General features: G+C 36.9%; 1 protein-coding gene across 1 annotated transcript; it reads left to right on the top strand.

The window, feature by feature from the left end:
• The first annotated feature begins 12,485 nt into the window (after positions 1 to 12,485).
• On the top strand, positions 12,486 to 12,983 carry LOC148586368 (uncharacterized). The gene has a single exon (XM_088515591.1). The coding sequence runs from the start codon at positions 12,486 to 12,488 to the stop codon at positions 12,981 to 12,983; it is 498 nt and encodes a 165-aa protein (XP_088371717.1).
• Positions 12,984 to 17,682: the final 4,699 nt, after the last annotated feature.

Below are 17,682 nucleotides of genomic sequence, written 5' to 3'. Positions count from 1 at the left end.
GGTATGAGTATGTTGACTATGAAATTCATATTTTATTCGCAGCCCAATCCAAATTAACTGCTTCCAAGTTTCAACAAAGGATTTTTTTAATATCTTGATTGATCGAAGGGTAATCAAATGTGGGTTTTGTAATAGTAGAAGGGATAAAAAGTTTTTCCCATGACTCAAAAAAAGGACTAAATGAAGTGACTTTTGATGCAAAAGGGTTAGAAATAAGTATAAGGGTAAGACCAAATTGTCGTCCACAGCACGCCAAGGGACCGACTTTATGTCACTTCCCACTAATGGGGATTTTGCTAATTCGAATCCAAATGAAATAATTGATGATGATCCCAAAACTACATCCCCTTTTGCCTCAAGAATCCTCTTTCTCTCTCTCTTGAAATCCTCGCTAGCAAATTAAAAGCAAGGTGGACCTTCCAAATGATGAAATTTTATTCCCTTGGCGTGCAAACTTTTGTTTGGCTAAGGTGCTTTCCCTCTGTTTGAACGTTGATATATATATATATACGTAAGTTTAAAACTTTAATGGTCTGTTGGCAAAGGATTTGTGTAGGATTAATGTTTATCCTAAAACAATAGCCATGAGGGAAGAAAGATTCGTATTTCTTTTGACATTGCTTTTTTGGGTCTTTTTTACTTTTTTTTAAAAAGATTTTAATGTGATATAATTGTGAAAATAGTTTTGAATTGTTTGGTAATACTTAATTTTTTACTAAAATGCAAAAAGTAACCCTAAAAGCATTATCATACCAGCCTTCAATGTTGGTGTACCCAAGAGCAACTTACCAAGTGATGGGCGCTGCCCAGCTAGGGTCCAAGGTTAATCGGGTGAAGCCCACCCTAAATGAATGCTCTCTCAATAGAATAGATGGTATGGAATCAATTCGGTTATTCCGTAGACTCTCTTCCTAACCACCTAGGCGCAGGAAAACACACTTCATAAAAGAGAAGGGAATGACTAAATCAAAAGGTACGCTTTCTTCTTATTCTAACATTGTTGGTGAATTTTCTAGTCCACTCCTTCTCTGACCTAATACTGATTTAGGCATTAGAGTCTTCCCTCGCCAACACATCTAACAAGGCCACTCGTGCTTGTTTTCTTTCGCTTTTACATATCCTATCGATATGGAGAAGGGTTTCCAACCAACTGATTTTTCAAATGTGAAGGATTTTTATTTCCTTGCTTGGTAGAGTTGACCGTTAGTGAAAGTAAAAAATTGTTTTCACTGACTCAAAAGACTCAGTTCTCCTAGGCCAAGAAGCTCTTGAAAGCCTTCACCGTAGTTATAAAAGTGGATGCTAAATGAAATTGTAAAACACTTGAATGATGGCCTTTTCACATGCCATACCACACTACAAAAGCAAAGTAGGAAAAAAGGGTATCATTGACTTGCTTTAATTAGTATAAAGTAATTGCTTTTGATTTTTAATTTTTAATTTTTTATCTGTAGTACGAATTAATTAAAGATTACTCAGGCGTGTAACTATATAGGAAAAGAAGATTAGACATCGGTGGATTGTATATTGCAAATTAATCCCTACACAAACTTTACAAAATTAAACAATAAGACAAGGTATTTGCAAAAGTATGAAATTCAGTTAAAAACAACATATGCCAAAATACTAAGTAATAAAACAATAAGACAAAGGGGAACTATTACGGATGCTAATATTCAAATTACACTTGTGCCATACTAATGGTGTGTTGTTCTGGATATAAAATGTAATGTTCCAAAATTATATATATATGGAGAGTTCCCTCTAACTCCTCTGTAAGACTATCAGATAAATTCCGGCAGAAAGTAAACCTAGGTTACAAAATATCTACACTTTTGTTTTCTTTTGTACAAGAACATTAGAATTACGTAGCCAGAGCTCTAAGCACCATTGATATACAACACTTGCAAGATTAATCTTCCAATGACAGCTAAATCCACCTCTAGGCCTGCACCATCTGCCCCATTACTCTATATAAAAATAATGTTTTACAGAAGGAAAAAAATGTATATAAGTCTACAAACTTAGTAAGTAAAATTGCCATCAATAGACAGTCCATGTTGTGAGCCCATTTTAATGACAGTTATGGAAAAATGCACATTTATAAATATGCACCATGATTATTTTGATCTATAAGCTTTGACAAAAATTATGTTCAAATGTGGCTGTTAAGCAAAAAATCATTTGAGGAACATTTATAGTTAGAAAATCATGCATCACTTGGAATGCAGAAAATCACATTGATATGTATGCATGAATAATTAGCAAGTACATTCATGGTCCTAACTCTCTCAACATGGCATATTTGTGTAGTTAACCCCTTCATGGTAGGGTTTACAGGTCTCGTCGGACTTAAGTACAACCTCACGGTGAACGGGCAAAATATAATAGTGAGTCATCCTTTAGTTGCTCGACCGAGTCTGACATTTAGTGACACTTAAGTAATTATGCAAGCTGTGGTGACCCTTTCGTTGAGACCAGAGGAGGAAGTAGGTATAGGGATGGGAGGCGAATGTCCTCCCAAACATTTTGAAAATCTTCTTAAAATATTAGAAAAACTTCACAAAGAACCCTTGAACTTTTACGAGTTTTGAGAAGACTCTCCCAAAGTTCAAAAACTCTCAATTTCATCCCTCGAACTTCTAATTTAATGCAATCTCCCCTCTCATGCATTAAAACAAATGGTAAAAATGATAAAATGACTTTTATACCCATCAAACTTTTGTAAAATTTCAAATTTACCCAATTCTTTTTTTAGAAAACGAAAAATTGGAGGGTATTTTGGTATTTTTCATAGCCTCCGTTAGGATTTAATGCCAAGTCCTAATTGAAGGGGGTAGATTGCATCTGAAAGAACAATGAGGATTGTGTTTTACCCCCAAATGAAACGCATCAGCGATCTATATAACCAAAACAAACTCATAAGCAGTTTATATAAGGAAAATAAAAAGCTATTCTTAAAAATAAACCAACACAAAAATAAAGAACATTAACAAAACCATAACACAAGATTTTGTTGACAAAGTGCAAAACCCTTTGAGCACCTCAAGGGAAAAACCACTCCGGGGCAGCCAAACCAGGAAATCACTATATGAAGATTCAGAGTTACAGACTAGATGATACTCACTCCCTGGAGGACCTCTAGAATTATTAAGAACAACAAGCTTCCCAGCTTGTCTCCATCGTAACTGATAAGCGCTGAATGTTGCACATTCAAGCCCCTTAATTTACATATGTTAATTCCTTAGCATTGTTATTTGTTTGATTTTGCTTTGTTTTTGTGTTTCAGGTCTTATTTGACAAACCATTGAAAATTGGGTTTAAAAAGGGCAAAAGCTGGGCATTCTAAATCTAGGATCGAGCGCAGCTACTCCTGAGCTCGAGCGCACCTGCGCTCGAGCGTCTGCGGCCAGGGATTGAGCGCATGCCTACGCTCGTGCACATGACAGCCAGTGCGCTCGAGCGCACAAAACGTCGGTTTGAGCGCGCTCGGGCGTGTATTGCACGGCAGCAATCCTTTTCCAGTGTGGATTTGGTTTTCAGTCTCCCAATTGCACTGGGAGACTGACCTCCGGTTTTCTAGGATTTTTAGGGTTTTCCTAATCCCTATAAATAGGGCTCTAAACATTGTAAACAGACACACCGCTTTCTAGAGTTTAAAATTTTAGTAAATTGTCTGTGGAGCTTAGAAGATCATGAGCGGCTAAACCTCTTCGTGGGGTGTTGATGTAACCCTATGGTCCCTATCCAAGCACAATGGTTTGATTGTATTTAATTTCTAGATTTTCAATTTATGCATGTTGATTGTATAACTATTAGGATTGCTACAATTGATTTCTGCTCTTCATATTAAATGCAATTGTTCTTAAATTTCAAAATCAATATTTGTGAAATTCTTCTCTTGTCTTAGAACTGCGCTCGAGCGCACAAAACGTCGGATCGAGCTCACTTGGGCGTGTATTGCATGATAGCAATCCTTTTCCAGCATGGATTTGATTTTTAGTCTCCCAATTGGACTGGGAGACTGACCTCCGATTTTCTGAGGGTTTTTAGGGTTTTCCTAATCCCTATAAATAGGGCTCTAAACATTGTAAACAGACACACCGCTTTCTAGAGTTTAAAATTTCAGTAAATTGTCTGTGGAGCTTAGAAGATCATGAGCGGCTAAAACCATTCGTGGGGTGTTGATGGAACCCTATCCAAGCACAATGGTTTGATTGTATTTAATTTCTAGATTTTCAATTTATGTATGTTGATTGTATAACTATGAGGATTGCTACAATTGATTTCTGTTCTTCATATTAAATGCAATTGTTCTTAAATTCCAAAATCAATATTTGTGAAATTCTTCTCTTGTCTTAGAACTGCGCTCGAGCACACAAAACGTCGGATCGAGCGCACTCGGGCGTGTATTTCACGTCAGCAATCCTTTTCCAGCGTGGATTTGGTTTTCAGTCTCCCAATTGGACTGGGAGACTGTCCTCCGATTTTCTGAGGGTTTTTAGGGTTTTCCTAATCCCTATAAATAGGGCTCTAAACATTGTAAACAGACACACCGCTTTCTAGAGTTTAAAATTTCAGTAAATTGTCTGTGGAGCTTAGAAGATCATGAGCGGTTAAAACCATTCGTGGGGTGTTGATGGAACCCTATCCAAGCACAATGGTTTGATTGTATTTAATTTCTAGATTTTCAATTTATGTATGTTGATTGTATAACTATGAGGATTGCTACAATTGATTTCTGTTCTTCATATTAAATGCAATTGTTCTTAAATTCCAAAATCAATATTTGTGAAATTCTTCTCTTGTCTTAGAACTGCGCTCGGGCACACAAAACGTCGGATCGAGCGCACTCGGGCGTGTATTGCACGTCAACAATCCTTCTCCAGCGTGGATTTGGTTTTCAGTTTCCCAATTGGACTGGGAGACTGACCTCCGATTTTCTGAGGGTTTTTAGGGTTTTCCTAATCCCTATAAATAGGGCTCTAAACATTGTAAACAGACACACCGCTTTCTAGAGTTTAAAATTTCAGTAAATTGTCTGTGGAGCTTAGAAGATCATGAGCGGCTAAACCCCTTCGTGGGGTGTTGATGTAACCCTATCCAAGCACAATGGTTTGATTGTATTTAATTTCTAGATTTTCAATTTATGTATGTTGATTGTATAACTATGAGGATTGCTACAATTGATTTCTGTTCTTCATATTAAATGCAATTGTTTTTAAATTCCAAAATCAATATTTGTGAAATTCTTCTCTTGTCTTAGAACTGCGCTCGAGCACACAAAACGTCGGATCGAGCGCACTCGGGCGTGTATTTCACGTCAGCAATCCTTTTCCAGCGTGGATTTGGTTTTCAGTCTCCCAATTGGACTGGGAGACTGACCTCCGATTTTCTGAGGGTTTTTAGGGTTTTCCTAATCCCTATAAATAGGGCTCTAAACATTGTAAACATACACACCGTTTTCTAGAGTTTAAAATTTCAGTAAATTGTTTGTGGAGCTTAGAAGATCATGAGCGGTTAAAACCATTCGTGGGGTGTTGATGGATTCCTATCCAAGCACAATGGTTTGATTGTATTTAATTTCTAGATTTTCAATTTATGTATGTTGATTGTATAACTATAAGGATTGCTACAATTGATTTCTGTTCTTCATATTAAATGCAATTGTTCTTAAATTCCAAAATCAATATTTGTGAAATTCTTCTCTTGTCTTAGAAAGTATTTTACTTTTATTGAAATCAAATCATTCTTGTTTTCTGTGATTATGAGGATGATGGTTATACAATGGGTTTAATTGACATATGATCAATAGGATTTGATAGGCCATGCCTAGAGAAGACAGATTGTACTACACCCTAGTTTAGTGTAATTTAGGTAAACAGTCTGTGCCAACCGAAGATGGGTTATACTTATTCATTGATTGTATGTATATTGTTAAAGAATTTGATAATTTATACCTAGGGAAGATGGGTTGTACCGCATCTTAGTGGTTAGGTGAACGATTCGTGCCAACCGAAAATAGGTTATGCTTATTCTTTAATAAGGTAGTTTCTTGTTTATTTATAACATGCATAGAATAAATTTCTGGGATTATTTATGATTAGCCATTGTTGTGCGGATAGAGGTGAAGTCAATACCCTACACACTCTCTCTCTCTCTCTCTCTCCCATATATTTACTCTCTTTATTTTCATGCACTTTGAATTTACACAAACAAATCATTCTCCTTGAATTAAGTTAATTTTAATCTTTCAAATTTTGATAATTAAACCCCTGCAGTCCTTGAGGTTCCACACCCTCTCTATAGCCGTATCCTACAAAGATTCGTTCTATTGTGAGTGATTATTTTTATAATTGATATTTTTGGTCACAAAAATACCACATCAGTGACCAGCTTCATGCAGCGCATCTCCTTACCGACCCTTCTGTAGACTTCTTTGCGGTTGAGTGATGTGTATGGAGTGGTTTGAAATCAAAATCAAAAACCCCAAGTGGTGAAAAGCTTCAAGCTTTTCAGGAACTCCACTTGGTATAAACAACTATGAAGGGTATCATTTCTAAGAGTGATAATAGCAACCCTTTCTTCATCGGGAACCTCCAAACTCAGAAGAGCATAAATGGAAATAGAGAGGTTTCAAAGAGATCTGTAGAAAATGAGACAAGTCTTTATAAACTGAATTTTTTTTTTTTTTTTTGTTCTGATGGGAAGGTCAAAATCTATATTTTGAGCCATTCCCATCATAACGGGAGTTAATCCTCGTTAGGACGCAAAGAGTAAAAAGTAGATCTAAATACCCGTCATGAGCCCGTCATAATGCATCTTCTAACGAGAAAACAGTAACTTCAGCTTTAATCTTGTCACATGTCCCGTTTTGACGAGGTTCCTGACAAGGAAACAGTAACCTCTCGTTACATGTCCCGTCCTGACAAGGTTCCTGACGAGGAACCAGTAGCCTTTCATTACATGTCCCGTTCTGATGCGACTTCTGACGGGGAAACATAAACTTCTCGTTACATGTCCCGTCCTGACGGGAAACCAGAGAGCACTCCTTCAGTCCCATTCTGACGCCCCCATCTAACGAGGAAGGCAAAGAACTCTAACAAACATCAATCTTCACCCCGACACTTGGGGAATAATGGGAAAATACAAACAAATGTTTTGATCATTAAATCAGGCCAAACTAAACCTAACAGCATCAAATTAAAAGTTTGAGAGGTGAAATTGAGAATTTTTGAACTTTGGAGGAATCTTCTCAAAACACATGAAAAGTTTCCCTTAAAATATTTATTTTTTTTGTAAATCCGTCTCCCTAAAATTACATTTTTTCCCTCATCTAAAATTTTTCTTTTAGTTTTGCCCCTCTTTTAGCCTAAACAAATGAAAATGCTCCCATTTAATTAGTTACCTTCAGTTTGCTTTTAAGATCCACCAGAAATTGAAAAGCAAAAATGCCTTCTAGTTTCGTTAAACTCTACACATAGAGTCAACCGTCATGTAAATTTAGCTTTTTTTTTTTTTTCATAGTTTCATTGACCACACAGGAAGAGTTGCCATTGACGCCAGGAAGGCTATCTCACATAAATGCACAAATACACACAAATACACATATAGAGACTACATGCTTTTATGTACTTATGTATTTATATAAGTTCATCCCGCACTACAAATCTTTGGTCTGCCCCTACTCAAGATGCTTCTATGGTGAAGCCCTTAAGTTGTTTGCAGAATTATTTTCACTCATTCCCTTCGAAAGAACACATGGATCATGTAATATTCCCAATCACAATAAAGCAGGTAATAATCACAGCTAAGCAGGCATAAAGTACAACACAGACATCACAATCATAAGAGAAACAATTTTTTTACGAAGTGGAAAACCTAAAGAACACATCAAGGGGAAAAACTACTCATGGGCAGCCAATCCCAATAAATCACTACGTCAGAGATTTGGATTATAAATATAAGAAAAACTTATTGTAGTGCCCCCAGTAATTACTAGGCTATGATTAGCTTAGTCAAGATTAGCAAGGGTTCTCGGTTCATTAGGAGCCATTTGGAGAAGTTTTGAGGGTTTTTCAGCACTGACCAAACGTTCGCCATAAAGAACCACCGAACGTTTGGGACCAAGACCAAGAAACCACTGGTTAAACAGTACACTGAACGTTCGCCAGGGGACCTCACTGAATGTTTGTTAACCCAACTTTGATTTGCTGGGTAATGACCAAATTTACGCATGCAACCCTAAAACACTGTACATACAGTACACCGAATGTTTGGCCACGGACCACTGAACGTTCGCTGCACTGCAAACTGTCAAAGCAGCACCCCCAGCTTTTCTAAACCAATAAATACCCCCTCATGCCCTTCTAAACTCAATTCTACTTTCTGAGCCCTAAATAAACTCTGTGTTAGGTTTAGTTTGGCCTTATTTACTGGTTTTAGATTCAATGATTGTTTCATGACCGGCGCAGCCATGATTGGCGGGTCACTATAGGATATACATCATTAATAGCGTGGGCCACCTGATGTTAGATTCGGTTGGGCTGCTAGTATTATGAACGATAGCATACAATGGTTGGGGCATCGGCCTTGTATTACCGGTCGTCCAGGACAGCGCCAACCCTGCTGAGAATGGGTAGTATCTCGGGTAGACCATACAGTTTAAACTATCACTTGATTCTCATAATTACAGCATATATTGTAATTATACTACATCCATGAATAATTGTCATGTCACAATGCTGCATAGATTTATCAACAAATGAGTTCATCATTCAAATGGCATATGCAACATGTGCATTTTTACTCACTAAGTCTTTATACTTACTCTTGTATTCTTTCCCTTCCATTATGTGTAATTATGCAGTTTAGCTAGCCTAATTGAGGATGGATTCGAGGAAGCATTTAGAATTGATGAAGGACTTGCTCCGGATAATTTTTGAAGACTTGGACCCTGTTTGGCTCAAGTCAATTCGGAATCCAGATGGGTCCATTCCTATGGAGTTGCTGGAGATCGTTTTCATGCTTTACTTAGTTAAATGTAGGCCTTAGTAGTTCAAAACAATTATCCTAACATGTATATTATTTTGATGATCGGAGTCTAACCGATACATTTGGAGATCTAGTTATGTTATGATGCTTTATGTATACTTTGGTTATTGTGATTATGGTTTTAAATTATTTCTATCTATGCCCCTTAGTAAAAAGTCTTTTGCTGTAGTCTCTTTTCGTAGAGGATGAGATCCCTAAGTTTTGTTCCAAGAGGAATAAGGTTGGGAGGCGAACCATGGAGTCAATTACTTGTTAATTTGTTAGGTTTATGATTGGCATTATTCAATGAAAAATATCTTGTATTAAGAATGATTTTAAAACTATGGGAAAAAGGGGTTAGATTATGCCTGTTTGAAGGACTCTTTGATTTCCCATCAGGAAGCACGTCATGATGAGCTTGTGACGGCACCTGGAGAAGTGCTCTTTGGTTTTCTGCCAGGAAGGGCGTCATGACGTGCTCGCAATGGGACTGAAGTTGAACTCACTGCTTTCTCGTCAGCCGCATAGATAGGACGGGCTCGTAACGAAATTGAAGCCGAAGTCTATGTTTTCTCGTCAACTGCTTCATTAGGACAGGCTTGTAACGGGACTGAAGTTGGTCTCTCTGTTTTCATGCTAGAAGGATCGTTAGGATGGCACACAAAAACTTACGAGCCAGTGCAAAACTTTGAGGCGATCATGTCGGTGGTTGCCTCGAAGTGATTCGAGTTCGTTTACCCGCCTATGTTCACTAATGAATGAAAAAACTTTTGGAAGTTCGGTAGCCCCGATCTTGTTGGAACGACTCGAATCTTTTCGTGCCACCAGTCGACATGATCGCCTCGAAGAGTTGCACAAGCTCGTAAAATTTTGGGCCAAACAACTCCGGGTTCACACTTGAGCATTTTGTTTGGCCCATGGGCTTTGAGACGAGGCTCCCTGATATCTCGTCAGATGTCCAATCAGGACAGACTCATGACGAAGATGAATTATTTTGTTCTTTCCTTCATGACGACACTCTTTTCACGTTAAGACGTGGACATTTTCAGACCTCGAATCTGTGAAGTTTTGTTCATCATGTCTTAAAGAGAAATGAGTCTTGTTAAGATGCGAAGACTAAAATGGTTTTCCTATAAAAGGTTTTTCATGTTACTGTTCAAAGCAGACTTTTTGGGAAATTTTTCTGTGAGCAGTTTGAAATTTTTTTTCTTTTTAGCTTTGTGTCTTGAGAGTTAGTTTTACAAGAGAGGATGTGGTGAAAGCTTCCGACTGTCCTTTCTCTTGGTTGGTTGATCTTCATTCCACAATATACAACAGTTCCCATTGATACAAGGTGAAAGAGTTTACCGAAGGTTAGTAAGGAGATGCACTCCATAAAGATGGTTGATGAGTGATAAGCGCCGAATGTTGCACATTCGATCCCCTTAGCTCGCATATGTTAATGCCTTAGCATTGTTATTTGTTTGATTTTGTGTTGTTCTACTGTTTTCAGGTTTTAAACAAAGATGCAATTAATTCCATTGATTTTAGGCTTAAAATCACACTTTGAGAAGACCTAGAAGATATGATTAAGTTTAACCAATCATAATAGAGGATCTATATGATGTGGTTGAGTTTAATCAAATAAAGAAAATGATTAAATCAGAATTTTGCTAATTGGAGTCAAAATCGGATTGGATTCAAATTTGGATTTTGCATACGTCTCAGTATTTGGACCATATCTTTCTGTTCAAATATCGGATGGAGGTGATTCCAGCGGCATTGCAAAGATAAGTCAAATTACTACAAATCATTGTGAAATAAGATTTTCTTAATTCGGACGTTTGTATGCCAATATCAACCCGCAATAAAAGAACGCAAATCTGGACGAATCCTATTCCGATTTGTACTAGGATTTCTTCCTAATTTGACTAGGAGAGTGAATTACGATTTTTCTGGGTTTCCTAGGGCTTCCAGGACTTGTTTGCTCCCTATAAATAGGCCTTAAACTTCAAGAGAAAGGAGTGCTTAGTTTTAGATACAAAAATCTTCTTGGAGGCTTAGTGGAGTTATGAGTGGCTAAACCCCTTCGTGGGGTGCTGATGTAACCCTATCCAAGCACAATGGTTTGATTGCATTTAATTTGTAGATTTTTAGTTTATGCATGTTGATTGTATAACTGTGAGAATTGCTACCTTTTGATCATGTTCTTAATTATTAAATGCAATTGTTCTTAAATTTCAAAATCAATATTTGTGAAATTCTTCTCTTGTCTTAGAAAGTATTTTACTTTTGTTGATCTCAAATCATTCTTGTTTTCTATGATTATGAGGATGATGGTTATACAATGAGTTTAATTGACATATGGTCAATAGGATTTGATAGGTCATACCAAGGGAAGACGGATTCTACTACACCCTAGTTTAGTGTAATTTAGGTAGACAGTCCGTGCCAACCGAAGATGGGTTACAGTTATTCATTGATTGTATGTATCTTGTTAAAAAATTTGATAATTTATACCTAGGGAAGATGGGTTGTACTACATCTTAGTGGTTAGGTGGATGATCTGTGCCAACTGAAAATAGGTTATGTTTATTCTTTAATAAGGTAGTTTCTTGTTTATTTATAACATGCATAAAATGAATTTCTAGATTAAATCTGATTAACAATTGTTGTGCGGATATAGGTGAAGTCAATACCCTATACTTTCTGTTATATTTAATTATCTTTTAATTTCATGCACTTTAGTTACAAACCAAATCAATCACCCTTTACATTAAGTTAATTTTAATTCTCATAAATTTGATAACAAAACCTCTACAATCCTTGAGGTTTGACACCCTCTCTTTATGCTATCCTACAAGGATTTGTCCTAATGCGAGTGGTTATTTTTATTATTGACATTTTTGGACACAAAAATACCACATCAATTTTTGGCACCGTTGCCGGGGACTGCTAAACGGTTTAGCTATTAAATTTTAAGGATTAAGTTTAGCTTAATTTTTATTTCTCTGCTTTTTTTTTTTTTTTGTGTTTTATTTTGTGTTTTATTTTGGTTTTGTTGAGTTTTTCTCGCACAGGTCCGTAGCTGCCAAGCCCTTCCCTGTGACTGCGATCGAGCGCAAGTACGTACTCCAGCACTAATTCAGCCAGCTGCACTAGAGCCCTCCAAGATTGCGCTCGCACCCATTTGCGGTAGTACGCTCAAGTGCACCCTACCTTACGATCGAGCGCATCAGCAGCAGTCTGCATCCAAAGTTCCAGCACACCTTCGTGCCGTTTGTGAGCTTTAATTTTTTTTGTCTTATTTTGTTTTTATTTTGTTTCTATTTTTATTTTCTTTTTAGTTTATGTTAGGTTGCTGTTCTTTGTCTTTGCCATTAATTACTTGCGACCTTGAAATTGAACGCACTCTTAAACAATTTAGGGCAGAAAGGAATTCTAATTTGCTAGGAGAGCGTCCCACTGAGACGATGGGAGACCCTGTGGCTTTGAGAGACCACTATCTCCCTACCACACACACTGCCCCCACATGTCTCAGGCTGCTGAACATTACGGCAGCCCACTATGTGATTAAGCCTAGCATTATACAAAGTCTACCATCTTTTCTTGGACTTAGCAATGAAAATCCCTATGATTTCCCCAATGAATTCCTCAATGAATTCTTAGCAATCTGTTCTACCATTAAATTGACTGGATTCACTGAGGATGCTCTAAGGATGTGTCTCTTCCCTTTCTCCCTCAAGGAAAGAGCCAAACATTTATTTAATTCCTTAGCACCAAACTCCATTGCTTCTTGGGCTGAATTACAACAAGAATTTTTGAAGAAGTACTTCCCCATTGGAAAGACCAACGACATTAGGAGAGCTATCACTAGTATCTCCCAATATGAGGGAGAAAAATTCCATGAGACCTGGGAGAGACTGAGGGACCTTCTTAGATCATGCCCACACCACGCTGTCCCGAAATAGCAGCTTGTGCAAAGCTTCTATGATGGCATGACCGAGCCTCATAGACAAATGGTAGATGCATCATGTGGGGCACATTTACGTTAAAAAGTGAGGATGAAGCATGGGCCTTGTTTGAAAATTTGAGTAGCAATTCTGTTCATCATGCTTCCATTAGACGTAAGGCACCTGGACCTAAAGCACCAAAGGCCAATGTTCTTTTTGGAGTAGGACATTCTCTAGATGTCGCTACCCAAGCTCTTGATGCTATCACTAGGAAATTAGATCAATTATTGGTTGTTGGTCTTGCTCCTAATTTTGCTCACATGCACACACGACCTGAACCATGCTCATTTTGTTCTAGTCCTATGTATCATATAAATGACTGCCCTACTGCTGGAAATTATGCTGATACTTCTAATGAGCATGTCAATGCAGCTTTCTCACAATCGGGTAATGATCCATATTCCAATACCTACAACCCGGGATGGAGAAATCAAGCTCAATCCAATAGGCAGCCCTACCAACCTCCTTCCACATACCGGTCCCAACAGCAACAATACCAGGCCACACCACCTCCTCGGTCAGATTATAACTTTGAGGATTGGATGTTGTAAATGATGAACGATTTGACCGGCAAGATGGGCGAGAGAACTCGTAAGGTGGGTGAGATAACCGACAAGGTGAGCGAGTTGACTCAGACAGTGAATTCTCACTCTTAGTCCATCGCCAATATAGAAGCCCGAATCGGCAGTAGCACCAAATTAGAAGCTCAAGTCGGACAACTTGCCAATGCCCTCAACAGGAGGGACGAAGGAAAGCTTCCAAGTCAACCGGTGACCCACCCTAGGGGACTATACATGGTAGAAGGAAGCACTTCTCGTCTGAAGCAAGTTCAAGCCATCACCACATAGTGAAGTGGAAGACTGGTTGACAATCATGTGGAGGAAAAGAAGGATGAGCAAATTGGGGCCCCATAGAATCTGCATTAGGACAAGGGTAAGTAAGTAAGCACTGAGGCATCTTCATCATCTGCCCCCACTCCTAAGGTACCATATGAGACTAAGGTCCCATTCCCAGAGAGTCTCAAGGCACCTTCCCACTTTGGGAAGCAAGGAGAAAAGATACAAGACATGATGGAGGTCTTCAAGCAGGTCAAAGTCAACATCCCACTTCTTGATGCCATCAAGCAAATCTTGGCATATTCAAAATTTCTCAGGGATTTGTGTACTCAGAAGAGGAAGATTTGGAAACATATCCCCAAGAAGGTCATTCTTACAGAGCAAGTGAGCTCTTTGATTCAATCTGATTTTGACTCTAATTTGAGAAATTTCGATTTAATCATTTCCTTTATTTGATTAAACTTAACCATGATTGGTTAAGCTTAACTATATCTTCTAGGTCTTCCCAATTCACCCTTTAAGCTTGGAACTTTTCCAGAAACGCTTTCATTTCTTCCAAAAACCTATAAAACAAAGAAAATACAAAAATGAAGTAAAATAGCACAAACTAACAATATTAAGGAATTAACACATATAAGTTTAAGGGCTAAAATATGAATGTTTTTGCACTTAACAATATCGAATCCCTAACGCTTTTCATTTATCTTTATTTCTTTTTCATAATATCAATTTTGTGATAAAGTTGATATTTTAATTTAGAAAATCAATTCTAAGCAAAATCAACAATCCCCATGGGAATGATCTTATACTTGCTCCCTACACTATTGTTTTGATCTTGTGCACTTACGAGTTAAAATGTACCAAATATTCGCCTATTAATTTAGGTGGATATTTGCACAACAAGTATATGGAGTATGATTATGACATGTTCATTTTCAATATCATATATATATATATATATATATATATATATATATATATATATATATATATATATATATTCTTGTCCTGTAACAGAGGACCTCATCTCATATTACAGCCTATGATTTATAAATTTCTTATGTAGTAATTGAGTTCACCTTATGATAACATGTTCTCCGTGTGTATATTACTCACTAAGTTGTGGATTTATACTTGTATCTGTCTCTTGTAAAACATGTGTTATTTTATGTTGGCCTTTATTATGATGTCGAAACTAAAGAAAAAGAAACCCTTTTTCCCGAAGGCCTTGGTGGATCTAGCCAGGCTGATCTTTGAGTAGTTTGATCGAAGTTTGTTGGGTTACTTAATGATTGGTAGTGCATATCCTTTGATGTGACCCTGCCATGAAGGATTGTTTGGACATAGTTGTTTATGAGTACATCTTTGATGTTAATCAGAATTGACTATCTTATTATTCAAGTGTTAAAGCATTTTACTATAGGCTCTTTGACAAGGGTATTAAGATCCTTTGGTCTTATTACTTGGTAAGTAACTGGGAGGCGTACCATAAAATTAATTACCCGTTAATTAATTTTTTGGAGTGTTACATTTAATTTACTACTGAGACACACAAAACCCAAGAGGCATCCTAACATAACCACTTAAGCGTCCTAATGTCGCTAGTGAACTCATGCATTCAATGGTTGTACAACTTAATCTTCTTATTAATTGATTTTTTGGATTTAGCTGTCTCGAAATGGTTTTATTTTTAAAGTATTTTTTAAAAGATTTCCTGGAATGTTTGAAGCAAACCCTAGACTCAAATGCTTCTCTAGAACATTCGAGTAAAATCCTTCAACCGTTGGTACAACAGTACATCGATTATTCAATATTACCTAAAAAGCAAATTTAACATATTAGCCACACAATTTGGTCTTATCCACTCCACCCACTACTATAAATACTCCACATACACACTTTAGACATCATTCCTCAACCATGTACTTCAGCCACCCTAATCATAGAGAGAAAGATATTCTAAAAAGAGGAAAAGATGACTTTGGTGTTGCTCTATCTTCATTAAGGTAAACTTTGGAACTTGCTCATTTTTCTTGATGTTCATATTCTAATAATGTGAATTACCGAGATTTTTACAATTCTTAAGCCCAACATGATGAGTTTATGATTTATTTCTCAAAAAAAAAAAAAAAAAAGAGGTAGTCTTCCAATAGTTAAACTTACTCCTGTTTTTCAGGATTTATCACGTTGGTATGGTCTAACAAGTCTTTATTAAGTTGTTAAAATATTTTGTTGAAGTTTAATATGTGATGGGTAAAAGTTTGGATTTTTCATGTATTATGGTACCTACCGAAGGTTTCATAATATCTAGTTGAACATTTCATATCGAGACCGAACGTTCAAGAGTATCCAGTGATTAGGGTTTTAATGAGGATTAGTGTGTCTATTTTATAATATTAGGGCTTTCACATGCATGGATTAGACTCTCAAGGTATTTTTTTTATCATTTAGGATGTGTTTCAGAGTAGCGGGAATCCAAGATATCTGATATTATGGATGAGCGGACAAGTAAATACTTACAAAACTGCTTTAATAACAACATGCGATATGTTAGAGGATTGAGCATGCATTACTTTTTTATAACATGTTCTTAGCCTATTACATTTTCTATAGATGAATGAATATTTAAATATGATTTTTTAAATAAATGAACAATATTTGTATCGTATAACATGGTACACCGATACAGCCATGGACTTACTATATGGGCTTAACCCTATGGTCACAGAGGTTTGTTGTTTATGTTTTGCATTTGATATAATGGTTGTTTGTAACCGACACAACAAAGATTGATTGGTGGTCACTATAGACAAACGTCACTAGCATTGTGGGCCACCTGCTGTAATGCCCCAAAATTAAATCAATCAATCCAGGCAAGGTTACTAGCAATTCCTTCAATACAGTTAACTGGTAACTAACTGAGGGAGTCACCCATCTACTGCTTAGAGTAAATACAATGTGGAAGGTTTTTGACATGATCTGAGATTTCTATATTCATGAAATGTATAAGCATAATCATCCATTATTGAATCAGAGCTTGTAAGGAAAAATTACCAGTCAAACCTGGTATAGTGAAATGTTCTTCGTTGTTATTTAAAATTAAATCGCAAGAACGAAGAACACTTTGATATAAATAACCAATCCTGGCTTTGGGTAAAAATCTCTTTGCTTCTCCAAGAACATGTTCTTTATTGTTCAAGAACACGAAGAACGATTTCTTCTTTCTTGAAGAACAAATTCTTCTTTCTTCAAGAACACGAAGAACAAGTTCTTCTTTCTTTAAGAACACGAAGAACAACTTATTCTTTCTTCAAAAACACGAAGAACAAGTTTTTCTTTTCTTCAAGAACACAAAGAACTAAAATAGTTTTTAGAGAGTTTTTGAAAACTATGATCAAGAATACTTGATTAAATGATTTGAGAGCTCTAGGCTCCTCTCTATTTATAGGCAATGCAAGGAGGCAGAGAATCAGATTTATGCAATGTGGGATAAAGGAGCAGTTCTAATTCATTTAGAACTCTGTAATATCAATCCAATGGTTGATATTAGAGTAGCATGGACTGCTAGGATTAATCCTAGCCTCCATGCTATGGTCATGTGGTCCATGGAGCACTATTCATTGGCCACACGGTTATATGCTCTTGGATTGGCCTTGGGTTTCACCCTAAGCCTTTTCCCTTGTGACTAATACTTAGGTCCAGTGAATAAACTCTGGCCTTATGTATTTCAACTTATGCTCATTGAGCCTCTAGGTTTTATCCCAAGCCCAATTACATCTAATCTCTTTAGCCCAATGTTTTAATTAAATAAAACATTTAGC

This window comes from Corylus avellana, chromosome 4, assembly GCF_965113065.1.
Source record: "Corylus avellana chromosome 4, dhCorAvel1.hap1.2, whole genome shotgun sequence".
Lineage (NCBI taxonomy): Eukaryota > Viridiplantae > Streptophyta > Magnoliopsida > Fagales > Betulaceae > Corylus > Corylus avellana.
Note: the sequence above shows the minus strand (reverse complement) of the source record. Positions and strands in the feature narration are given on the sequence as shown.